We start from the raw sequence: 27,953 nt of genomic DNA, 5'->3' as shown, positions 1-27,953 counted from the left end.
GCCATTGTCTTTTCTAGGGTTTAGAGAGAGTTGTGTTTTTAAAAGAGTACATGGAGTAATCTTCTCCAATTCATCATTTCCCCTTAGCTATTTCTTTTCTTACCTTTCTCTATCCAATTTCCTCATACTGTGGGTTTCCCCTATCCAGAAGGATTCTTTGACTCTACTGTACAGTCAATATCATATGTCAGTGAAAATTAGATATCTCTTTAAATGCCAAACAGTAATTTAAAACATACATATGAAAATTAATGGTGATCGTTTATTAAAGGAGTAGATAGGCCAGGAAAGATCTGTTAAAAATCAAGGTAGTAACAACAACTATTTGCTTGATATCAATAGTGGACTATTAAGCATGTTTTTGACCAAGCTAACCATTGAGTTTGCTTGGGTTTTCCCTATCTTAGTAATAGTAATAACAGATCAGATTTTCCCAAAGTGATGGCTACTATTTTTCTGATTCCAATCCCAGGAGAGGTCACAGGGCATTGAAGAATGGCAGATGATCGGAAAGACGAAGCAAAGGCGCCTCACTGGACCTCAACTCAACTAACAGAAGCATCTGCACACCCACATCCGCCTGAGATTAAGGATCAAGGCGGGGCAGGGGAAGGACTTGTCAGAAGCGCCAATGGATTCCCATACAGGGAGGACGAAGAGGGCGCCTTTGGAGAACATGGGTCACAGAGCACCTATTCAGATACCAAAGAGAATGGAATCAACGGAGAGCTGACCTCTGCTGACAGAGAAACAGCAGGTAACGAAGGACTCCTCTGTCCCCAGTGCTGGCTTTGTGCTTTGAAGTCTGTTTCATCTGAAAGTGAATTAATTTACTGCGATGATCCTCGTTCACTACTGCTAGGACTGAAATTTCAGTCAGTCAGGGGAAATAGACACCAAAAGGAGAGAAAAATCTTAGGAACTAGCCCAACATTTCCCCCAAATTAGTTGTATTCTTAATCTCATCTCTTTAATTTTAATAGACAAATGGCTCAGTGTATGGGTGTTTTGCTAGTAACTCAGCATTTTAACTCACTGAAAGGAAATTTCACAGCTAGTTACTTATTAATTCTCTTGAATGATAATGGACCTCAATCTGAATGACTGAATAGAAGGATATTTACTTTTGGGGGCAGAAAGAAATTTAGAGTTTATCTCCCAGCCTTTAAAAAAATAAGGAGAGATTGGGGCACCTGTCTGGCTCAGTTGGTAGAGCATACAACTCTTGATCTTAGGTTTGCAAGTTCAAGCCCCATGGTGAGTGTAGCAGTTACTTAAAACAAAATCTTAAAAAAAAGAAAGAGAAAGAAGGAAAGGAAATGAACACACACACGGGAACCATTCCATACTTCCTCAGAGAGCTTTGTAGGAACTAATATTATAGATGCTTGAAGTAAAACATAATTTGATTTACTCTTAAGTACTTCCTTTCAAGGTATAATTTCTACCAATAGTCCTCTTTATTCTATCATTGATAATATCATCATTGATGACATAGTCATTATATACCATTAACAGTATAGAGAAATGCTTGCCTGCACTATATTCTTCACCATTATTTTCCTTTTTTTTTCTGCAAACAGAATTTAATGTATTTGAATACAGTAACTTGTAGGCATGCTGTTCCCAAAATAGCCAAACTACAAGTAATAAGAAAGGCAATACCCCCTTTCAAAGTCCTCCCTTGCTTATTCAGACACTGGTTTTCTGCATTCCATCTCTCAGCAACACTTCTCAACTGTATACTTTGTCCAAAAAATACATTTCAATTTTCATAGGGTAAGATTAAAGATATTTCAGATAACTGAGGAGAAATTACGTAAGGACATAGGGTATTTTTTTTAATCCCCTCATTTGATAAACTACTGTCGAGCATTTTCTTTACACAGGGTGTGTTAGCTTCTGTGCCAGGGCTCGTGCAAGGAATGGTCTCTGAATGTCACAGAGCAGATGACTTATCTGCTCTGTGTGCAGACATGAGTCCTGTGCACACAAAAAAATGTAGAACATAATGTGTCCTGTGCCAAATTTGAAGGCAAAAGATGAAGAGGGATTGTTTCTGCTTAGGACCAATTCCCAAGTAGCGCACAGAAGCATCGTGAGAAGTCACAGCAGACTCGCAGGGGTGTGGCAGATTATTTTAATAGCTCAAAGGGAAACACAGTGATATTCAACATCTGTTAAACACCGCATGACGTCAAGATAGCTCACAGTTTCCACATTCAATCACACTACATTCCTTTTTTAAGATTTATCTTTGTGAAGTCAGGTTTTTGGCAGTTGCTGTGATAAGAAGCAAGCACCCTACGGAAATTCACATGGAACAAGGGAAGAGAGTGAGTGTGCAATCTAATTCAAGCATTTCAGAAGCTAGGTAGTTCTCCCTAGGCACATATGCCCCATTAATAGGAAACTGTGGATACAAGTGAGATAAAAATGTTATTTTTGCCTTTCATGGTCACAATGAGGATCAAATAAGAGCAAATAGTGTAGAAAGTCAATGAATCAAAAAATAATATCTTCTAATTACCATGATTGTTATGGGTGTGTCAATATGGACAGCAGGGCACTCTTGTTCAAGGAATATTTTTCTACAGCTGAGTACAATACAGCTTGAACAGGTGGGACTTGTGTGTCAGGAGAACTAACTAGGAAGATTTTGAGGGAACTGAGGCATGAGGAGAGAGGACATGATGGAGCAAGATGCTTGTGGGGAAGGCAAGAGAGATTGTGATAGACCAAGATTTTTCTCATCATTGTATCCTGCAACACCTGAGGTTATACTTCAAGTGCTCAATTAACGTATGTTGAGTGAGTGAATGAATGAGTGCATGAATGAACGTAAAAGAAAAAAGAAAGTCCCTTTCAAATTAATGGTGAAAAGTCTTATCTTACCAGTTGAACCTCACAGATGATGATAGAGGCTGATAATACACTAAAGAAAAAAGTCACTGTTCATGTTCAATCAAGCAGTGAAGAGCTAATATCACTATTTCATTTTTTAGTGGTCTTAATTAAGTGTATAAGAGCCTCAGAAAAATCTCTTTGCCACATCAGTGTGTCTTCACCAGTTTCATTGAGGAACTAATATAAATTAAAAGGAGATTAACAGCTGTTTCTTTTCATTTATAGGTTCAGGACCATAAATGAGTTAATTTTGATTTAATTTTGAATTCAACTCAGTTGAATAATAATAATTCAACTCAGTATATATCACATAAACCTTATGTTACCATATAGACTCCGAAAGTTCCATATGTATGCTCACAGTTGACAACAAAAGTTTTCAACAGCCAGCTGTGGGTTACCAGAGTAAAGGTGGTATGCAATCCTAACAGGGTGTGATTTTTAAATTAACCTCTGTCCAGAAATAACAGGCTATGTATTAAGTCCATAAAATGTGGAAAGCTGTGAGAAAGGAAAAACGTACAATATTGTCTCCTCATACCTACAGAGGATGTTCTAGTGATCATGTGTAATTAGATTTCTCTCTACTTTAGCTTAATAAAATTATTAAGCTTAAAATTATTTAGCCTAATAAAATTATAAAATTATTAATTACACATAATTGTTTCACAAACAAAAATCCTTCCCAGTAGAAAGACGTGTTCTTCAATCTCAAATATGGTCTTTAAAAATACTGTCCTCTGATGGTAAGGATCACTCACATGAGCTGGCATTGTATTTCGAGGTGATTATTTTAAAGAGAACCAGAGAGGGATCCCTGGGTGGCTCAGCGGTTTGGCGCCTGCCTTTGGCCCGGGGCGCGATCCTGGAGTCCCGGGTTCGAGTCCCACGTCGGGCTCCCGGCATGGAGCCTGCTTCTCCCTCCTCATGTGTCTCTGCCTCTTTCTCTCTCTCTGAGTGTCTATCATAAATAAAAATAAATAAATAAATCTTTAAAAAAAAAATAAAGAGAACCAGAGGAACTATAGCCTCCCTTTTTATCATTCCCATATGATCTGTCAGTACATTGCATTTTTCCCTTATAAAAGATACTTCTCAGGGCCCTTTTAACATGACACATTTCAGTAACATCAGGTCTTCAGCTATATGCTGTGATGTTCAGGCCACTACTGGTTGAATCCAAGGATCTTTCTTCTCTTCATTGTTAGAAACGAATTTATCCCCAAGGTGGTTTATTTTTATTCATCTCTAAAAGCAGGATCGTGTAATAAACGTTACACAATTACTGCATCTCTCGCCCCTCCTTTCTTCATCAGGTGGGCTTACGTCAACCAAAGATCTTACCTCGTTTTCTCTCACCTATGCTTTTCAATGTTTACCTTCATTTCTTGGCTATAATAATTTTGAATTTTTTTACGTAGGCAAGCCCATAGTCAGCTTTTCTTTGATCCTATGTGCTGAGACTGAGGGAAAGGGTAGAAGGGAATTCTAGAAGGCGATAATATTTTAAATTACATTTCTTTATGGATTACTCTTCTAGATTTTGTCTCTTTCTTTACAGTTGAAAGCTAATCCATAGAAAAGTAGATAGAATTATTTGCTCACCTATTGAGGCATAACTTTTGATACTTTAAGAATTTTTCTTATATATTCACTAAAGTAACCTTTATAGAAGCCATGCCACAAAAGCACAAAAAAAGAAATGAGAGACCACTGAGAATCTAGTCTGTTTGGAAAGCTGTTATTATAATAAGAGTAAAAACATCAGTTTTTCTTATTAAAGTATAGTTGATACACAACATTACTTTCGTTTTGGTTGTACAACATAGTGAGTCAACCTCTCTGTACTAAATGCTGCTCTGCGCAAGTGTACTTCCCATCTGTCACCTGCAACACTATTATTGTGCCACTGACTATGTTCTCTATGCTGCACCTTTTATTCCTGTGACTTATTCATTCCATAACTGGAAGCCTGAACCTCCTTCTCCCCTTCCCCCATTTTGCCCCTTCCCTCTGTGCCCCATTCCCTCTGGCTACTCTCAGTTCTCTGTATTTGAGTCTCTTTCTGCTTTCTGTTCATTTTAAAACAGTCATTTTTAAATTATCTTCCAAAGCATGAATCATAAAAGGCTTGTGATGAACTTTTCCTCTCTCTTCCACCTTATTGTTATTGAAGAAAGCAAGGGTACCACATCTGGTGCCCCTACAGTTCCGACTCTGAGTGGAAATTAGGAACCCCATCCTTAAGTTTCTCATCTGAGGGTGGGGCCCAAACTCATATTGGCATTCATATCAAGATAACTGGAAGAAACCAGTACATAAGACCACCTTTCACAGTCCTCCTCTTTACAGGTATAGTCACTCATCTGAGATCAGATGACTACAGCCGGACTGCAGGTCACCCACTGCATAGACCAGTGCAATGCCCGCTACCCCACACTGCCAGGTTCAGAACAGCACGGGCAGCTGTCACAGTTATCAATTATAGTCCTCTTCTATTGCAGAACAGTCACATCCATGGACCTCTAAGAAGGACAGAAAACTGTAACTTTAGTCTTGGTTTTTAGTATTAGTGAAGCAGGAAAGAGGTGGTTCTCAGAAGTGTATAGATGCCACAACATGGAAGTATTTAAAATCATGCTTCCATGATTTGGGCTATCTAAGGTACAATGCTTTCAACATGAGCAGCAAACACAGTCAGAGTAGAAAGTGCCTTTGTGATCATCCAAAGGCAACATCAGCTGTCTCTTGGAGTAAATATGAAGATTAAAGAACATTTCCTCAGTTCCCCCACCCCACCCAGTTCCCCAAGGGTGTTTTGTTTTCCCAACAGTCCGGGGATCCTATTCAGGTCTACTCCCTCCTGAAGCAGTGAGATCTGTAAAAGCTCTTCTAGGTGATACACCGTTGCTCTTCCAGAGCTTACCAGTGGAGCTGTGCCTTTGGAAGCCTTGACCTGCACTTTAGCATCCCCACAACTCAGGCAGCCAAGTGATGAACGCACTCAAATACATAAGTTGAGTGTTGCCAGGATTTTATGTTTAGGCTTAAAAATATATGACGGAGGAAAGTTTGTCATCATTCATGTGCAAAAAGCTGAATATACCTTTAAGCCTCTCTCTGTTTCCCTTTCCAATCTTAGAAAATTCAAACTTGCCTTTTCTTACCTCTCTCATTCTTCCCACCTCCATTCCCAGATTTGAGATTTACTAGTAAGAGTCATCATGCCATTTAAAATATGGCATATTGTATATGATATTATATTAATGTACACAGAGCCAAAAACGTACAGAACCATTTCTCCTGTGAAACACTAAAGCCATCTGCACCACCCCGCAAGGCAAATAAACACGCTGGCCTAACAATACAAGAGGTTGCAGATTTTCCTTCCCTTGTTACCATGGCAACCACTCTTTGCTGGAGCTGCCATTTCCCGGAGCTCCGCAGAGAGAGGAGCATGCGGAGCAGAGTTATTTAGCATTCAAGGGTGGATCTGCAGAAAAGCGCAGGGCCTCACTGCGAAGCTTCTGGGCCTGGCGGCGCCGATGGATGAGTACAGAAAATGGGGATCTTGTCAGTGTTTTCCTTTGAAGAGTTAGGCATCTGGGGTTAGAAAGAGTAAGGAAGATAAGGATTGATTTTTTTTTTTAAAAAAAAGGCAATTCACAAGGTTTGTATTTGTCATGTTTGCTTTGTCCTGTGTGATCTCTATAGCATTTGAAGCAGATTTGGGGTATTAGCTTCATTATAATATGTGGCTTGTCTTGTTGGTAAATAGAAGGATCTGTACCTGATTGAGAGCTAACTGATATGGACATTATAGTAAAGGCCTGCATCTCTTACTCTTGGTAAGATAGGAGCTTATATATAGTAGGTATTACTAGCTAGAGCTTAAAGTGTTTTTACAAAGTGGAGGAAAACACAGGCACCAGATAATGTTGTTTACTTAAATATGCAGTTATATATATAAGCTAGTTCTCCCTATAAAAATCTACTTCACATCTATCTTTGCTCCTCAGCAAAAGTCTTAAAGTAGGATGAGATTTGTCTTCAGCCAATAATTCTGAATCAAAATATAAGGAAAACTTGGTTTCTCTAGACTTCTTTTAATTAAACCCAGTGACTCAACAAATTAAAACATGTTTTTGTTCCTTGGAATTTTAATTGCCTACAAACACTTCCAGTTGTGAAGAGCAAGGCTCTATCTAACACAATGTAATATGATATTTAAAAACTAAAATTGATTTGCATACACATTTACTCCCTTGTATATTCTTCCAGAAAATTCCTCCCATGCACTTAGTGGAAATCAGTCTTGTTTCTTTACCATTTTGTTTTACACTAAATGTCAGAACCACAGTCATAAGCACTTTTTAAAAAAGTGTTTTATCATTCTCTTTGGCCCACTGACACTTTGAAAAATTATTTTGTTGAATCTGAATCTTAATCAGTGTGACAGATTCGAGCTAAGAACAATTTAGACCTACTTGTAAAATTATTCTGTCCGGCTTGTTTTTAAATGTAAATATAATTTAATTATCATTGTATTTTCTTACTTGACCCTCCCTCCTAATCCTGTATCTTCCAAGACTTTATCAAATGTTCTCCTCTATAATTTGCTGTTGCGTTTTGTCATCACATTTTTTTTTCTTATTAAGGTATTCCCATTTTTTGAGGTTTTTAAAATTTCCACTTAAGGAAGAATTCTAATGTTTCATAAAATCTTTTTTATTTGCAGTGAGCAGATGAAAATAATCAGTCATGTCAGCAAGTCTTCATGGATTCAGTTTTGGATAAGCTAAGCCTTTGTTTTGCTGAGGATTATGCATGCCCTTTTTTTTAAAGATTTTATTTATTTATTCATGAGAGACACAGAGAGAGAGGCAAAGACTAGGCAGAGGGAGAAGGAGGCTACCTGTGGGGAGCCTGATGTGAGACTCAATCCCGGAACCCCAGGATCATGCCTGAACCAAAGGCAGATGCTCAACCACTGAGCCACCCAGGTGCCCCTGCACGCCCTTTATCTGTCTCTTATTATATTTCTTTTTTTAAAAAAAGATTTTCTTTATTTATTTATTCATGAGAGACACAGAAAGAGAGAGAGGTAGAGACATAAGCAAAGGGAGAACCAAGCTGCTCTCAGGGGGCCAGATGTGGGACTCCCAGGACCCTGGGACCATGCCCTGACGCTCAACCACTGAGCCACTCAGACATCCCTCCTATTATATTTCTAAGAATTCTCTCCTCACAAAAAAAGGGGGAAAAAAAGATAAAAGAACAACTTTAATAGTAATTTGCAACAAATAAATTGCTCTACCACATATTAATCATTGATGGACAATGTATTTTTTGAAATGAATAACATATATATAAATTGATTCTATTGCTTGTATGTACCTAAGAAAAATATCTGCCACTGTATGCCAAATACCACCTCAAGGGCTGGCTCTGGTTTTGATGTTGCTGCTCCTAAGAGGTTAGTAGACTGCAGAGTACCTCAAGATAGTCACTCCCCCCTCCTCCCTCCGCAAGTTACTGTGATGAACCGACTCTTTCTGCTTCAGTGTACCAAGCCTTCTCTTCCTTTCATTCCCTCACACTTCACTGCTCCTTAGCACATTACATAAAGCACGTGCTTTGACTGTCAGGGGAGTCTGGAAATTCATCTCAGGAGCAGATGAACAGAACAACTGGTGTTTGCCTTGCGGATCTGGTAGTGAAAGCATGATCTGACTTGGCATCATGAGTCCTGAGGGGAAAAAGGACACTGAGCCACTAGCTGCCCTCTCACGGAGTGGTTCAGCTCACAGAATGAATCACTATTCAGCAACGCACATAGAAAGTACAATTCGAAACCCAGCCAAACTGATGAGCAAAGAAAGAGGAACACATATGTCCCAGGCTCTCATTGGGACTTTTAACGAATATGCAAGTGCTAGGTGGTTATTAGAACACAGAAATGAGAATAAAATGTCTGTTTTTTACAACTTATTTCAGTAGTCCTCGAAACTTAAGACAACATTAGGCAAAATGAGTAATAACAGAGGAATCAAAATTCAGAGAAAAATCATCTTTAATAGTGATGACTAAGTCTCAGCAGCCTGGAAATTAGACTCAAGATTTTCGGTCCAAATTTTGTATTTGGCAAGACAGATGGAGACAATGCTGGGATATGAGCACCTCTGTTTCGCCCATAAGAGACCCCAGCATGAATGGTCAATTCCTCTGAATGAACTAACAATCTTACCTTTTGCAGAACAAGTTCAATTTCCCCAATCTATGGCTTCATTCATGTGCTGCATTGAAACAGGAATGGGAAAACATTTTGAAAGGGTACATAACATACAGGAGAGGTTTTCAGGGTCCACGGTCAAAGATCCACGATTTTATTCTCTCCGAGGAATTTTTTCCTCTTCTGAACACCTCTGTGTAACATGTTCATCTCTTACTAATAGCTCTAATCATATGGATCATTCTACTGAGCTTATTTGTTACTTGTTTTAATCTGCAGCACTAAGTTATTGGTTTTTTGAGGTAAGAGCTCAAAACATTTCATCTTCATGTTCCTTTTGGTATATAATGCAGTGATTGTTTTCTATAGTAAGTGCTAATACATTTTTTTAAATTGATATAAAGAAGAGAGAGAGTTCATATCCATCTTAGGTTTTAAGATTAGAAATCTCATAAGCAAAATGGGGCTACCAAAATTATACCACAGTATGAGCAATGCACTTGTGGGAATGATGGTGTTGGCAGGAATACTGGATATAAAGAAGCAAATGAAGAACCTAAGAGAGAAGGTTAGAATCAAAGTGAGGACTATAGAACTATTGACTTGAACAGAAAGGAATTAAGTAGGAACTCTGAAAATACCATGGGAAGGATACGGTGGAAGATGACATGGTCTGAAAATGGGCTGAAGGTTTGGTGTAAAGAAAATATACCTTTGACTTAAGATAGCAATATGACACCTGATTAGAAATATTTTCTTGATGATAAAAATTAATGAACTGGAAAGAATATGGAAATGGAGTAAATGACCTTTCTAAGAGATATCTATAATCTAACAGCTAGGTAACACATGGATAGTGAATAATTTCTCATGCTCATTCCTGCAAAATTGAGCCCAGTGTAACAATTGGCTCCAGTTGAAATGGCACTGAAATATCCTGCAAACAGAACTTTAAAATTCACGCCTCTGTTGATCCTCTGGGTGTAAGTTAAGGATTGCCTCACTGTTCTAGGTCAGGAGCTCATATAAATTTCAATTCTGACAAACGGGCAATCTGATTCTTTTGCGGGGGGGGCAATCTGATTCTTAAAGCAAATGGATGTTCTAAGTCATAGATATAATTATCCTTCTTTAAAGGAATATACCAGTATGGTCTTAGAGAGAGATGTATCCTATTTTTGAAGGTCAACCTGTATGAAATATCACCAATGCCCTTTTTTTCTCTATTTCATCTTTGAGTCTGTAAAATGATTTGCAAATGATAAGTTCTTAGCTAATGAACATTTCTTTACTGAGTAATAGGGATAATTATTTGCTCACTTTTGGAAAAATATTTTGATTTCAATTAGATATACTTCTCTAGTTTCATTATTTTAAAAAGTGATAAAAGCTTTTAGTAACCCATTTTTTTTTGGTGTATTAAAATGAAAGATGCTCCCATTTACATGTTCTGATTCTAATCATGAAGTATTTCAGTAATTAAAGGACTTTTTTCTTCTTTATAAGGGAAAATCATCATCACATCATTTACTATTAATTTTATGAGCAATTTTAATAAATGAAATTTTTAGACACTTTCTCCTTGCGACATTTTGTACATCATTATCCTTTATCCTAAAGCCCATGCACATTTCTCTTTCTTGAAAAACTATCTACTGGTGGTTGTTGTTGTTTTTTTCTCATCAGCTTGAAAAGTAGAGATTTATGACTAAAGCATTGTAAAGATTGGAATAGACCTGCTTTTGTCCGAGCTTTACCAGAATGAAAATGCTAACATAGGGAAAACTGTTTTTTCTCCGAAAAAAAGAAAGCACTAATTTGACCTAGACACCAAAGCATGTAAAATATTCCCCCAGGTCAGTTCCCACCCAATTCTTAGAAGTCTCTCTTTCAGTCAGAAAAGAAACAAAGAACTGAGTTTGAAGCAAGTCCAGATGCTACTTTCAAAATTCACATTTTAGGAAGAGGAGTTCATTCATTTGGGATAACAATGATCTCTATCCTCATGAAATATCTGCCTACGAAGTTGATGGTGCTTGAAAATGCCCATTAGACCACATTGAACTTGCACATATGATCTGAATGCGACACTGAAAATACTGAATGCCCAAGAACTTGGATGTTTTGGTGACACAGATTTCCTTTCTAGTTCGATTTCATCGTAAGGAAGAGTAAATTGAAGATACCCTTGCTGATAATTTAATGTCTTAGGACCGGAATCACCAGATGAGGTTGAATTTATTTATTTTTTTATGTAAAGGAGTATAAACTTCCCAAATTATGTCTAACTTTTTAAAGTTCATTTTTTTTAGATGAGCATTTCTTCAATTCTAATTACAAATGCTTGAGTCTCCTGGGTCCCCAAATAATGGTGAATTTCAACTCCTTTATGTTCTCTGATACAATTGGATGTGAAAAAACTGTATAAGTACAAAGTGCGGGATCCCTGGGTGGCGCAGCGGTTTAGCGTCTGCCTTTGGCCCAGGTCGCTATCCTGGAGACCCGGGATCGAATCCCACGTCGGGCTCCCGGTGCATGGAGCCTGCTTCTCCCTCTGCCTAGGTCTCTGCCTCTCTCTCTCTCTCTCTCTCTGTGTGACTATCATAAATAAATAAAAATTTAAAAAATTTCAAAAAAAAAAAGTACAAAGTGCTTTTCTTCACCAGGTTTGTAGAGAAATGAAAATTACCAAGTATGCTTTTTAGAAAATATTTTGGAAAATACTATTTGATTAAAATGTTGAGGTGGTTCTTTTATTTTATTCTATAAAATTTTAAGTATGATGCTTTAATTAATGTGATTGCATTTTTACATACTTCTCTTCCTATAGCTTTTGATCACCTTGTTGCTATCAGACCAAATTCTTCATGCCTCTTTGCTTCATGTTGCGTTTCAGAATTATCCAAGAAAAAAAGTAGAAATCACAAAGCTCCCTGATCTCATGAGACTTTTTCCTTTTATAGCAAACTTTTCTTCAACAAAACAAACCCCAATATAAGCTCAAATAAAACATTTTTAAGGGGTAGAGGATCCCTCTAAAAGTTGAGAAAAAGGGACCGACAAACTTTCAAAGGAAGTAAGAATGAATCAGAAATATTTTCAGGCATATTCTGAGAACAAGGAATTGGGCAACCTCTTCACTATCAGAGCAACCATATATGAAATAACAGAATTGTAATTTCATTTTGGAAAAAAGAAAAAGCTACAAGTCCTGATTTAGACATTTTTCTTATATGTCAGTAAGAAAATAGTCTACATTTTCATATGTTTTTGTAGGAAATTGGATTTTTATTGCCATGTCTTTACTAAAATGAAATGAAGATTTATGAAATCTGATTTACCGTATCATGAAGAAACCCCATGTATCCCTTACATAGGATTGTGTCTTTGATGGCAAATGCATGTTTTTAAACATAGGATAGCTTGTAGTTACAGTGGCATCTGCCTACCTGGGAACTGCCATGAGCAAAATTATGAAGTAAATAAAATTTGCTTTGAGTACCTTTTCCTTTGCTTCCTGCATCCCATTTCTTCATTTTCTTCCCTTTGTCAAAAGTCACCTGAAGTTACCTCCTATGGTCAGGATCCCACCTTTAGCCCCATTGCAAAACACAGTTGCCTTGCCCAATGTCAGCCTACCTCCCTAGATAGCATCCTATTCTTAAATATTTCTCCACTCTGCCACTCCATCAAAATTGATCTACCTTCTCTTTTTGCTGGGCTCCCACAATAGAACAGCCAGAGCTATTACCATAATCAGTTAGAGTTCTATGCTTTCTAGATGTCATTTACACTCAGACATAAAGATTCAGTGTCTTCAAACAGAGTGAATGCCTTGGCTCTTTCAAGTATGCTATTGATGGCACCCAGGCTTTGCAAATATTCCTAGAAGTATACTTGGTAACAATGAAATCAATCTACAGAAAAGAGATATAGATTGACTTAGTAAACAACACTGAAGAAAAATCCTCAATGTAAAATTTTATTTCAACAGATCTCTAAGGGGTGTTTTCTAAAGTAGAATTTGTATATTCTGAAGATAACTTTGTTTTTTTTTTCTGAAGATAACTTTGAAGTTACTATTACATGTTCTTGTTTATTTTACATAATGAAACTTTTTGTATCTGCAGATGGAGAGAAATTCATTAAATAGTATTTTCCTTGGGATGCAATAATCAACCCAGAATACAAAACAAGTCGTCTTTATTCTAGAATAATTTTTGTCATGAGGAAATTAAAAATCCTATTAAAATCTTTGCTTTTTCCTATCATAATATGACCAAATTACAAATATAACATTGGACTTGATACTTGCTGTCTTCCTTTAAAAAACTGATCTTGCAAAGTCTCTTGATTTGCTACTCGGAGGTCCTAAAAAAGAGTCTTTAACTATTATCAATTTTACTTGTTTGGAATTTTTTCTGAGAATGTGTCTCCCCTTATCTTGTGTTGTGGCTGAGCTTTTATTTAACAAAAATATTAATGAATAATAGAGGGATAGCTCAAAACTATATCTTTCTTATTTTTTATTTTATTTTCACTATGGCATTTTAATTTTCAGAATTTCATAATGTAATTAATTATTTACACCTTTCCCCACAGGATTATTAGAATATGGTTCTCTGTTTTTTTATACATATATATGAAATATATATTTAGTTTTATATAAATATATATTATATTCATATTAATTTTATATATAATTTGAAAATTATAAATAATTACCATACACATTTATTAGTGACTTAAAGTCTGCCAAGTGGTTTTAGGGCTGGTGTAAAGAGAATATTTGTGGATGATATTTTAAATAGCTACAATGGCAAAAATAAAATAGGCAGTTATAGAAGATGGTGAATCGCTTACTTAAAACATTTATAGTTCATGAGAGACTTGCTAAGAAGAAAGCACATAAGGTTGATGTTGTATGCTGCTATTTGCACATTCATTCTTAGAAACATGGTAGGACTGGAGGTTGAAGCAAACTATAATTACATAAAAGTCATGTTGGTCTCTCTATGTGTTGATTGAATGTACTCTACAGTGTGTTTTGAACAAAGTGATTTTTCCCATCACATAGTTCCTAAGTTCCATATGCTTCTAGGTCACAAGGCCTCCAAAGATTTATGTAAGTTATAGTATCATAAAGGTGAGATAGATGGAGTGAACAAAAGGTGGTTTTTACCAATTTATTATAACAAACAGGTTCTCCTAGAAGAAATAACTAGGTTTATTTAGGTAACTAGTAACAACTATTCCTGGTATATAGAGAACTTCTATTTGAACAGTTTACTCCAATGCCTTTTTTGGAACCTGGAATACTTTTCCATCATATTCTTGGTCCCAGGTTTTGAAACTATAGAAACATTAATTCACCCAAATCCCAGCCTTGCTTCAGGTGATCAAAGCCTTTGAGGTACTCAAATACAGAATGAAACTTTAAAACATGGAGAGACTTTTATGTGCATGAGTGCTGGCACATGCATAAGCACACACACACTGTACTGCATTTCTATACACACCTTTAAATTTTGTTCATCCCACAGTTATTCTAAGTGTGCATTTATTTAAGGTCTCTTAGGTTCATTGATGTTTCATCTCTCCATTAGTTATAATAATAGTTATCTTCATTTCATGCCACATTCTTTTGACAATATGATGTGTTCAAGACTTAATGCAGAAGATGATTCAATTACTCACAAGTCTACAAGTAGTACAATAGTAATGACTTCAGTAAGATGCAAAACCAAGCATTGAAAAGCTCTAAAAACATAAATTTCCCCCAGTGCCTTAATGATTATATTCAATGTATTGATATTAAAGCAATTTGAAAATTTAAAAGGGGAAAATTCCCCAAGAAATTTCTCTTTCTAAAATTAATTTAAGCATAATGAAGTATTATAACCTAGCTTAATTAATAAATGTTTAATATATGGGCTAAAAGCAGCAATACAAATATGTGTACATTACCATATTGGAAATCCCCAATATCACCCAGCAGCAAAAACTTTTAATTAGAATAGTTAAGTATAAAGCTAGAGTATATTCACTTACTATATATTTCTTCTGCTTAAATGTGTTTTTTCCTATTTCCAAGTGAACCCTTAAAATGAGAAGCAAAACTTCCAGCAGGTAATACTTCTGATCTGTGCATTGTTTTTCTAGTTCCCTTTGACTCCATAATATGCTTGACCTGTGATGATATTCTTCCACTGATAACCATCTTAATTTACTACACCTTTCCCCCTTGACTAAATGTAAATGCTAGGCGGATTCTCTTCAAGTTCTAAAAACTATATTTGAGTAGGTTAAGTTGTCTATCTAAACAATATTGTAGATTAGAACCCATAGATTAAGAGAGGGGGGAAGCAAAGAGAAGCAGAGGGAAAATTTTCCTATAATCATAACTGTACTCCCAGTCTGAGCCCAGCCAGGTTGCAAACACATCTCAAAACAGGACTATATGAGTGAGTGACTATGGATGGATGAGCCAACATCTGCGGCCATTTTTCATAGAAAAATCTTTAAAAATGAAAAGAAAATTTGTTCTTCAATGAGATGGCCCCACTTCAAGCACAATTTACATACAGGAATACCATGTCTTTATATTTCCCATAATGACTAAGAATAGTTCCACTGTCGGTAAGGGGTACAAAACATATTTTCTTAAATATGTTCAGTCAGAACTGAACTTTTGCAGTCATGATTCCTTATCTTAAATGTGTTTATATCCATAAACGAATCTGACCTCACATGCATTTCTTCCCATAAACTAAATTTATTCTTGTTTTAATCAGTAAATCTTTAGAAGAAATCTTTGGAAGAAAAAGCGGGTCGGCAAAGATCTACAGCTGCTGCATTGGCAAGGGTGACCTCTGAGATCAAATTGGAGTCTGACTAGGAAAGGAGATGCCAATGCGGCCTCTTTAATTAATGCTAAGGTGCCAAGGAAACAAACAAATCAAAAACCAACAACCTGCTCTTTTAATTTCCTTCTTCACCAGTTGATTACAGGAAATAGTTTCTGAGGAGCCATTTGCTCTCCAAATTAAGCAAGGAACTTTTTTCTTTCCCTGTTTTTATGAATTTGTCGAGGGTGCTTGTTTAGCAGAGTACTTCCAACCACACAGTGCTTTCCTTGTTGACTAGCTTCCATCAGCAGCAGCAATTAGCAGCAGTTTCCTAGGCAACCATTCTGTACCCTACTGAGAAAAACCTTTTCTTGACAGGAGCATTCTGTCTAAAATTGTTTTGTTTTCCTTCTTTCACAAGTGTATGGTAGGCTTACTTGTCATTTCTTTTAACACAGCATTATTATGTCCATTATTCTTAAAAGCAGAAACATTTACTGGCTTTTATATTCCATATGGTTGAATTTATTGTCAGTGTCTCTTACTTCTCTCTTAACCTGAAAGAAGTCAACAAAAATATGCTCTCAAGCATATGCCAACTTGTTTTGGATTTTTTTTTCTTGTTCACAGTCTAATTGGTGAGCCTTTGCGTGTTCAAGTATCACAGCTGGTCCTGCTGAAAACTGAAAGGGTATACATTCAAAATCAAACTTCTGTGTCTACCAACAATTTTATGTGTTGCTCAGAAGCGAGTTGAAATTTCCAGGGCCACTTAAAAAGTTTTAACTCCACGGCTTTTATTATAAAGCAACCACGCAATATCGATAGATTAATATAATAAAATAACTAAACTGGAAATATGCTATATATGAGACTGTGTGTTAAGAAATTTGACATGATAAAATACCAGAAGAGTGTAGCAATGGTGCAGCATGAATCAACATATGGTATAAAGCTGTTGTATAGGCTACAACAGCTATAAATGCTGAATAGTAAAGCATAATAGTAAAATAAAATTTATTCATCATTTTAGATAGTAAATGGCAGGAGCCTGATGTATTATTGCCTATTAGGTGATGGTTCAGCATTTCGGCAAGGAGATACTCATTGGGAAAAATAACAGAATTATATCAATGTATGACAAACACTTTCAGGTCTTTATATTTTGTCAATCAAATGATGATTATATACCTAGATGACTACAAGACAGCTAGAGTGATTGAAATGATACTGAATGAATGAATGAATTTATTTTAGAGAGGGAGAGGGAGAATCTCAAGCAGTCTTTATACCCAGTGCAGAGCCCAATATAGGGCTCTGTCCCACGACCCTGAGATCATGACCTGAGCTGAAATCAAGAGTCAGACACTTAACTGACTGAGCCCCCCAGGCTCTGGTGACACAGAATTTAAATAAGCGGTTGATATATATTATTTCATTTAAGTGCCACAATACACAAAAGGATGAACACCAGTTTAATTCCCACTTTATAGATGGGAAATCAAGGTTGGAGAGATTGTCACTTAATTGCAGCTAGTAAGTAAAGACAATTTAATTTCAGATTGTCTGACACAAAAATCTACTATTATAAAATATTTGTGCTAAACATATGTAAGTCAAAGTGATGTCTAAATGGGACAGTAAGTTACCTTTATCCATCATTTTGCCAGTTCTCCCATCCAGAACATGTGTTATTGTGTGGATTCAATACATTGATGGGAAATAAAAGTGCCTGGGGTAGCAACTTGTCTAATAAACTTGTATCACAGTATGATGTTTATTATTTAGTTGAAATGTAAGTAGCTTAGCATGATACCTTTTGGGTATTATCAGGTAGGTTTCTGGAGTTGAGAGCTTGTCCCAGTTGGTCTCTTATACCTATTTACTTCCTATATGTATTCCCACCAATTTATTTCCCCAGAACCAAGAAAAAATATTATTTCTTTCCATTCTTTTTGTTTTATCTACTAAGGACTGCTTTGATACTGTTTTGCCCATTGCCGTTGCCCGGAATAAATTTTCAAGACAGACTTCATGTTTACTTTTAGATGTTTATCTATATAGTGATGATCTGTTATCACCTACGACTCTGATAGCTGGGTTGTATCTAAATCCCTTATTTTATATCAGCCTAAAACCAATACTTTTTATTAGACAAATTTATTTTAAGTAAGTTGCTTTTAATGTTTTCCTACAAATTGATTTATGGGCAGATTACTTGCCAGATTAGTTCCTGGTTGACTACATATAATATGACTTTTACTTACATATAATATGACATATAATAAGACTTTAGAACCATGCCATGAGATGTTTTTGTATGACTTACAGAAACTGTCTCATCACCATAATGACACTACTGAAAAATAATATTCAAATACAGGTTCTCACTGCAATGCAGAAACTACTGTTAATTACATTGAGAACCTGACATTAACAAGAGAGAGAATAAAGTACATATTACAAACACTCCTTAACTAAGACAATTTTTAACATAAACTAAAAATGCCCACTATAAGAAAACTTTAGATGCTCAAAAGAAAGACAACTGAGCCTTTCATAATTTCAGTTTACACTAAGAAGTGTAATGTGAAGATCAGTGTTACTTTTGCTTGTGTATAATGAACAATTTCCCAGTAATAATTCCAGTATAATCTAGATTTATCTTTAATCTTCTGAACAACTAAGTCTTATTCACAATTTTATACATAAAATGTGTCAAAGAAAAAAATAACAAAAAATAGGGCAGAAAAGGGATTAAAGAAGTAGAAAAAATAAGCAATGAAAAATTAAAATGTACATTAATCTCTTACCTCAAAAATAGTTTTTCATATTACTAATTGTCCTTAAGAGTAGACAGGGGCTATCATGCCTTTTAGAGTACTGCCCACAAGATGGTCCTAAATTGGAACTTGCTAGCAGAAATCTAGAGCAGATCAAATCTGCTCAAATCTAGAGCCTAGGACCCACACTGCTAGGAAAATGAGGATAACAAATAAAAAAGAATGTTTTTACTTCCCTCTAATTTTATCTAGGGGAAAAAAAAAAAAAAACACTGTCCCTGGCATCAACATAGATGATTGCAGATTAACTATATTATCTGACATTCATAATAGTAATAGCCTAGTTGGGTTGGAACTTTAGTTGCTCTTTATTTTTTCTAAGATTGTATTTATTTATTTGAGAGAGAGTGGGGAGAGGAGCAGAGGGAGTGAAACAAGCAGACTCTGTGCTGAGCATGGAGCCCAACATGGGTCTTGACGTGGGGCTCGACATGGGCTCCACTTGGGATTTACAGGGCCCCACGTGGGACTGGATGCAGGTCTGATCTCAGAACCCGGAGATCATGATCTGAGCCCAAACCAAGAGGCTTAACCAGACTGAGCCACCCAGGCCCCCAAGTTGCTCTTTAAAGCAGAAATACTAAGGTAGAGGACCTAAAAGAATTTATGACTGGGGAAAGTAAAGACACCTCGGAGAAGAACTATTTGGAAAGCTTAAGTTCCTTAATATGTCACACCTGTTATATAATTACGCAATTGCATCTGCACAGTGACCTGTGAGACAGGGGCTATTATAATTTCCATTTCATGGGTGAGGCATTGAAACCCAATGAGTTTGAGTAAATTCCTAAGTATGAAATAACTGGATGTAGCAATGCTAGAGTTTGCACCCACATTTCTCTAAATTAAAGTCATGTGACTTCCTTTAACATAACAATATAAAAGACAGTGATCTCCTATATAGAAAGATATGATGGATAGATGGATGGTTGGATATATGGCAGGTAGGATGGATAAATGGATAGAATCAGTGATATATATAGAGATAGAGATATATCATACACACACTGTAACTCTATGTTTACATTTTCATAAGTCTGATTTTGTGACTCTCTTTCTTTGTCTTCTGTGTTCGTTTGGCATGTTTACCATTAATCTTCTCTGAACTTTACCCAAACCCTGTGTGAATTCTCTTCTGTCCCAGGAACCAGGCTATAAGGGTAAAGCTTACTCCAGGAGAGCCGCTGATTGGATTTCCATCGGTAAAAGGCTGCTTCTCCTTGGAGAAAGCTTCCATCTCTGCATTGATGGCAGCCCTTGCTTAGAGGAAGATTTTAAAGTGGCTGGACCAATTAAAACCCCCGGAACAATTCTATGCTCATTTTTTTCACACTGTGAAATGAATATTAAGCAATACAATTACCTGTTTGAAGTTTTAGCAATATTATTCGCTCCAAAAAATTAAAGATATGTCATTAACTGGGTTCCCACTTACCCTGTTCGATTATTCTAAAATAACATTTCTTAAAGTCTGTTAAATTCTTTTGAGGAAAAATAGTTAATTTTCCCAAGATTGAGTTAAATTATTTTCTTACAAGTTTTGCTTAAATATATACAAATGTAAAATTGCCTTATTCATAAGCATTTATTCAACTATGAAACTCAAACACACCTAAATGAATTTTATCTGAAACAAAACCAATAAAATTCAAATGTCCTACTACTTATCGTGTAAAATAAATAGTATTGTTTTATTGAATTTAAATTATCGCTCACAATAAATGTGGTATTGACTGATACAGTACATTTGATTTAGGTTGCAAATGTCCATTCTGACTGGAGAGAAATAATGATTCAATTTTTCCTTTCCTTGTCTCTAGAATATTTTGAAAGTCTTTTTATAGTGTGCCATCATGTTTTTTGGCCTACATCTCATGTGAATGCGTTTTTTATTGTATAATTTTTACCTCTGATCTCTTATTAGCCCACAACAGATAAACTAATTGCCCAAAATGTCAAAACTATTCTAAATGGTAGCATTGCTCAGTTATAATTTGTTCACATAAACCAATAGATACTTTTTACTATTTTTATTGGATTATTTTCCCAATTTAAGAAATTTAATCCACATTAAGCATTCTCAGGCTCTGAAGAATTGACCAATAGCTACATAAGAATCTGGGATCCTCATTTAAGAAATACTGTTTTAAAATCATCAAAACTTAAACAAGAATTTAGTGAATGATTAATTTGAGGAAGGGGTTAAGCTAGTAAATATAATAGTGAGCATGAATTTATTTCTAAACTTGCATAAATAACATGAACAAAACCTTTTATATTAATTTTTCATACTTCCAAAATATTGTGTTAAGCATCCAATCTGAGTAAATATCAATGGAAGGAGCTTTGGGGTGATAAAGAATCTTTGACTTGAGTACTTTACATAGCAAGGGAGACAAGACATGTGTACCAGTACAATTTCATGCAAGATGTACTAAATGCCATAGAAGATAGTGCGTTTTGTATGTATACCAGCAGGGAAATGCAGGAATGATCCATAAAATACATGGGTTTTATATATGTGCCAATTTCTGCAGTATTTGCTCCACCTCCCCATTACACTGAATTTCCTATGAAACACTGAGGTTGTGTAAGTGCTAAAAACCAATTTATTGTTTTTTTTAAGTATCTGAATTTCATTGGAAATTAATATACAAAAGTAGGCAAGTTCTCTATTAAAATATCTAAGTTATCTAGAAGATTAGATAGATAGATAGATAGATAGATAGATAGATGAGATGATAGGTAGATATACATACGTACATGCATGGATATATAGTTATTGCTCAGTTATGGTCAATCGCTTGGTTCATAGTCTCAAAATATAGTCACAAATAGCAGTTTTGCCCTTTAGGTAGACAGTAGGTGTGAGGGTGAATATGTTTCCTTAGTTCATACTCTTAGAAAAATTCATATATTTCCATTGATCATTCTCACAAGACTGTTAAAGTTTATGGTTATTTTCTCATTATTTCTAATGCTGTTTTTCTGCTTGGGAGAAAGAATAGCCTAATAGTCAGGAAACCGGGGTTCTAATCTCAGCTTGCCTCCATCAGCTGTGTGAACCTGAGCAAATCTCTCATAACCGTGCCTAGCTTTTACTTCCTCATCTACAAAATGAGAGGATTTAGATATAGTCTACTCTTAAAGCCCTTTTAGCTCTAAAACTTTGATACTGTGAGTTAAATTGCATAGGATAAAACAACCTTGGGCACCTGGGTGGCTCAGTGGTTAAGCATCTGCCTTTGGCTCAGCTTGTGATCCCGGAGTCCTGGGATCAAGCCCTGCAGGAAGCCTGCTTCTCCCTCTGCCTATGTCTCTGGTTCTCTCTGTGTCTCATGAATAAATAAAATCATAAGAAAAAAATAACCACCTTATAAGAATAGGTCATAACCTTACTATTTTGAAATAGGTTAATTATGATTTCAAAATCATAATTATGATACTGATGATAATTATGATTATGATTCAAATCTTAAGTATGCAAACAGCAAGTACTGAGAGGCTACGTAAAAATATTTTCTGAAAAAGTTTTAATTTCTAAGGAAAGGCTCCAGAGATTTACTTCAGGTATTTATATGCTGAGTACTTTTTATAAATCCTTTTTCCACACAATACACTTTGCACTCTCAATTTAGTTTAATTATTTCAAAATGATTTTGAAATCATAATTATTCTTTCCATTTTTTTCAATATTTAAAAAAGATTCTTCTTAGTTTAAACTAAATTGAGAGTGCAAAGTGTATTGTGTGGAAAAAGGATTTATAAAAAGTACTCAGCATATAAATACCTGAAGTAAATTTCTGGAGCCTCTCCTTAGAAATTAAAACTTTTTCAGAAAATATTTTTACGTAGCCTCTCAGTACTTGCTGTTTGCATACTTAAGATTTGAATGAAGTCTTCAGCTTCATAAAACTATACTTCAAACATAAAAGAAATATTAAATCACAGTTTTAATATCTAAGGCATTTTACAAGGTTCTAATTGTTTGAGAGTTGGTTTTCTAAATCTGATATTTATAATGATGATGTATGACTGTCTGGCCTAACCCTATTAGTCCTCTGTTTTCTCATCTGTGAAATGGGAGTAATAATAGTAAATCATTCACTGAAATAGGGCCAATACCTTAGCGGGGTGTTAGGCACATAGCAAGCACCATGATATTTTTGAAATACTGCTTCTGTTGCTGTGAGTGCTACTCATTCTAGATAAGGGTGTTTATAGTGTACTCCTTACGATGATACATAGGTTACAGCGTCAGGTGGCTATTTAAAACATCAGGAAGTTAGACATATAAAGGCAAATATGCTCAATCAGGTAATCTAGCTTTTAAAATTCAGATAAATCTGATTCAAGTGGATTGCTCACCCCAAAAGCTGGTTTTTAAGCACTATTCTCTCTGTCATCCTGGGTGGGATAAGGAATCTAAATGAACCAGGTAGAAACAGAGGAATCTAAATGAACCAGGTAGAAACAGGATCCCACCCCCCTCCCAACTCCTGGTAACCTGCTTATAAATGTGTAAATTTTGATCATAAGAAAGTTCAATGAGGTATTTATTCTAAAATCTTTGCTAAAATTATGAGAACAAATCCCATTACCACTATCCTCCTTGTCCAGTACAACTTGTTTCTATAAGGGTTGTTAAGTAGGGTTGTTTGTTAGTATGATGTTTGTATACAAAGATAATGAAAACTAAAATCTGGAGAATTTATTTCTAACCTAGAATATTATTTTTAATCTCAAAAGTCTTCTTTTTTTTTCCTTCCTTTTTTTTTTTTTTTTCCAGACTGGGTGGGGGTAGAAGCAGGGGGAGAGAGAGAATCTTTTTTTTTTTTTTTTTTTGGGGGGGGGAGAGAGAGAATCTTAAATAGGCACCATGCCCAACACAGAGCTGCATGTGGGGCTTGATCTCACCACCCTGAGATCATGACCTGAGCCAAAATCAATTCAGATGCTTAACTGACTGAGCCACCAGGCGCCCTTCAAATGGCTTCTTTCATTTTTTGCCTATGATGCATAGAACATTATTTCTTGAATATTTTTCTAACTTGGTTATATAACATTAGCATTGGGATATGCTCCAGTAGGTACTACTTTAAGCCAAAAATTAGCTATCTGGCATCTCACAGGCTGGTCATTTTAATGATGAATCTCCCCCTGCTTTTTAATGAAGCTATTATACTGACTAGGTGAGTGTATGTCATATGGCCTTAAGGATCTTTAAAACATCTGCTATCTAGAATAGTAGCTCTTTAGAAAGAAACCATCTGCTATATAATTTCTATGTATTTCATTCAAATTTTATCTTCCCAGGTCTTTCTGAATAGATCTTGTTCACACTGATCCTGGATAATGCTGTTTGATCACAAATTCACGTTTTGAGGCATCTTCTTTAGATTTTAAATCATGGTATTTCTGCAAATAAGCATAGAAACTTATTATAATCAAACTTTTCTAGAAAACTACAAAACATTTTATATTAAATCCAAAATGAATCTTTTCTTCTCTGAATTTGTTTTACTTGGTACAAAAATTTTAATTGTTTCTGTTTGTATAAACAGCTTTTTAAAAATAAACTGCCATAAAATTATTTTTCTTTCATTCTGTGTTCATTTTGCCTAGTTTCCAGAATGTCAACCTCCTTTTTTCCTCTTTTTTTCTTTCTTCTTCTTCTTTTTTTTTTTTTTGGTTATATGTATTTGTGTTTTATCCTCAATTTAATAAATTCTTTTGTACTTTTTTGGGGGAAGACAAAATAAAATTCTAATCAACTATATTGTTTCATTGCTTTTCCTCTTTGCTATCTGTTTTAGACATCTCACTATTTTGTTTTCTTTTGTACTATTTATTACAGAGGAGGTGTCTGCAAGGATAGTTCAAGTAGTCACGGCTGAGGCTGTAGCAGTCCTGAAAGGTGAACAAGAGAAAGAAGCTCAACATAAAGATCAACCTGCAGCTCTGCCTTTAGGTAAATGAGAAACACCTTAGTTCAAGAGCTGTATGTGCAGCATCCTAATCACAGGACCAAATCTTTATGGTCGAAGAGAGGCCCTATCTCCTATTTCATATATAACATTATGTATAACATTATATATATAATATATAACATTGATCAAACCCCACTCTGTTGGGAGGCCCTGGCACCTATTTTTACCTTTCTTGACAGGCTCATTTGTAGTATATGGACAGTCTTCAGAGTAATATGCTTATAGTTAGACTCTGCCCCTAAATTTCCCCTAATTTTAAATTTTCATTTCTAGACCACTAGAGATATTTATTATAAAAATAAAGCCAATGCATATTGATGTCATGGCACCCACTTATAAAGAAAATGTGTAAATACTTAAATGAGAAATGATTATTTCCCTTTATGGGTTTTGGTGAATGTTTGTCTAGCCTTGTTTGGGTCTCCCTGAACCAGCCACAAAAAGCCTATAGTCAGAGCTTTGTTACAATCATGAATGACTTTGTATCTCATATAATGTACTGGTCTTCACTTGGTTCATTTAAAAGCACTTGAGATATCAGTGCTGTCTCCCTTGATCACAAGTCAGATGCCCCCTGGGCAAAACAGATAATAAATGGTGCTTGCCAGAGAAAACACTCTTAGCCAAAGGCTTGTTGCCCCTCCTTTAGATAGATGATAGATGATAGATGATAGATAGATAGATAGATAGATAGATAGATAGATGATAGATAGATGATAGATAGTTAGATGATAGATATGATGTATATACATGCAGAGACACAAGAAAGGAAACTCTTAGGTTCAACATATGTCTATTTCACATGTTCATATAATTAATTCATAGAAAGATATAATCTTTAAAGTCTAAAAATAGAACATATTCAGTTGTCTTAGTCTAATATTTGATTTTCTGGTCAGTACTCCTTTAAGCAATTTAAATGACTCAAAAATTAAGCAACAAAAATTCTACTCTTCCAGAATAATAAATACTCATTATTTGCAGTAAGATGTCCTTAGATCATAAAGGTTTATTTGTCTCTTAAAATAGGGGGAAAATTATCTTATTCAAAACATTAAACTTCTGTTTGTGGTTCACTCCTATACCTTAAAGAACACCTCTTTTTTTTTTTTTCTTTTAATTTTGAAGCCTTAAAATATGTTATATAGAGACCAATGGGGTCAGGGAACTAAGAAGCCACCGGTCATCCCAAAGCTGCTTTATGAGAGTAAAAAATACATGCTCTATAAAATAGAGCAAATAAAATTCCTACTGGCCTTGATGATGAGTATTTCCTTTTTGCAATCCCTTACCTTCAAATGAGTTGCTCAAGAAGAAAGAGTTAACTGTGGATGAATTATATCTTTTAGAAATTTTCTCTTTGGTTCTTCACATATAATGCCAAGGCCAAAAGTTTACTTGACTCCAACTAGGACATGGTTTCTGTTTGAAGGTTGCCTTAGGCTGTGACAGCTTCATTTTTCTTTTCTGAGAATATATACAGAAATACAGTTTGACATTACACTCAGTGGACAAAATGTTGTTGTATTTTTTAAAAAATACATCACCTATAATCCTGTGATTGAAGGTTACATTTGTTTCTAAATCAAGAAGTTGAACAATATAGAATTCTGATATTTTTTTCAGTCAGTCAAGCTAAATCCAAATTAAAACGCTTGCCTATGTGTTGGAATATAGTCAATTAGGGCCAGAATAAAATATTTTATTAATTGAACAAGCAGACACATTTGTGGGATTAATGATAGAAATTTAACAGGCATTTTTAATCCATTTTTATAGGGAAGATAAAACAATTTTTAAAAAATATTAAATATTTCTCTTTCCTTTTAGGTTTTTTAAGATATGTGAATCAAGCAATACAACAAAAAAATAAGTCAAGGGCAACATACTATTCAATCTTTTCCTAAATTTCATAAGGAGGCCTTTTTACAGATGGCAGAGCTGTTACACAACTCATGACCTAACAGGATTAATTGTATCTCATTTTTCCACTATTTGATCTTTAGCAGCTGAAGAGACAGCTAATCTGCCTCCTTCTCCACCTCCATCACCAGCCTCAGAACAGACTGTCCCAGTGGAAGAAGGTAAGGCCCATTGGACTTTTTGAAAAGGTTTGTCTTCTGATAAAGGGTAAATTAGCATCAATTCATAAGCAGTGGACTTGGTATGGGTTAGTATGTGACCCAGCTTGAGATCTGTTTCAAACAGCCAAGAAGAAACAAAGACTTTACTTAAATGTATCATCATTTATCTATACAAAATCAGAAGTAGGAGGAATATAGTAAATAAAAAAGGAGATATCTGCTTGATACAGGAGAAGATAACTTTGTGTTTAAATTGCTAAAATAGTTACAGAAAACCAGTTCACTTAATTAATATAAAATGTTCTGACAGAGAAGATACAATCCAATCTTCTAAGTGACTGAACAAAATTAAATTTATTGATAAAATCGTAAGGAAATATTGTCAGGAATTGTCTGTTTTGCTCACTATTGTGGCTGCCAAGGGCTTCCCTAGGGTCTGGCCTGTAAGCAAATTCTCAATAAATATTAATGAATAAATGAAGAAGTCAGTGAATGAATCTGATATTGAGAGCAGTGAACTGGAAGCTGAGATCGTGGCTTCTTTCCTGCTGAGACCTGTTATTGTCCATGAATATATTTATGCATTTAGTCAACATAGAATGCTATGTCAGCTTTTCAGTTCTTGTTAATAAAACAGAGGGATGCTTTTGAAGAATCTTGATTCAGAATCTGAGCTGAAAGGCACTATTTAAAAACGAACTATTATTAGTTTTCTGACTTAAGTCAGCTAACTTTTGTGTATTGTTTGAGTTATAGAAGGCAGAGAAGAGCTATAACTAAAGTGTTGTTTCAATATAATTTAGTTTTCATATACTAAAATCAGAATTTTAGTATCATTCCACTTTATTCCTTAATTTTTTTCATTTGTTGTCCCTTTTAGCAGTTATTTTACTGTTAAAAATTGAACATCACAAAAGACTATTTTTATACTTTGTAATTAGTTTCTTTTAAAATATTCTTTGACTTCCTAATAGAGATTTTTCTAAATTACAGAACTACGAACTATCAATAAACATAATTTACTATCGTCACAGATTTATACACCTAAG

The 27,953-nt window shown here is 35.2% G+C and overlaps 1 protein-coding gene across 25 annotated transcripts in view; it reads left to right on the top strand.

The window, feature by feature from the left end:
- Positions 1–27,953, top strand: part of MAP2 (microtubule associated protein 2) — a 294,547-nt gene that overhangs the window by 215,704 nt on the left and 50,890 nt on the right. For 19 of the 25 annotated variants that reach the window (XM_077884966.1, XM_077884965.1, XM_077884964.1 and 16 more), the window contains 3 exons: positions 473–757; positions 24,688–24,801; positions 26,827–26,904. In XM_077884966.1, coding sequence (XP_077741092.1) covers positions 496–757; positions 24,688–24,801; positions 26,827–26,904 — 454 coding nt within the window. In that variant the 5' untranslated portion in view covers positions 473–495. The remainder of the gene's footprint in view (positions 1–472; positions 758–24,687; positions 24,802–26,826; positions 26,905–27,953) is intronic. The other 6 variants (XM_077884967.1, XM_077884962.1, XM_077884951.1 and 3 more) reach the window with 1 other exon arrangement.

Source organism: Canis aureus, chromosome 36, assembly GCF_053574225.1.
Source record: "Canis aureus isolate CA01 chromosome 36, VMU_Caureus_v.1.0, whole genome shotgun sequence".
Lineage (NCBI taxonomy): Eukaryota > Metazoa > Chordata > Mammalia > Carnivora > Canidae > Canis > Canis aureus.
This window is presented reverse-complemented; position numbering and strand designations above follow the sequence as displayed.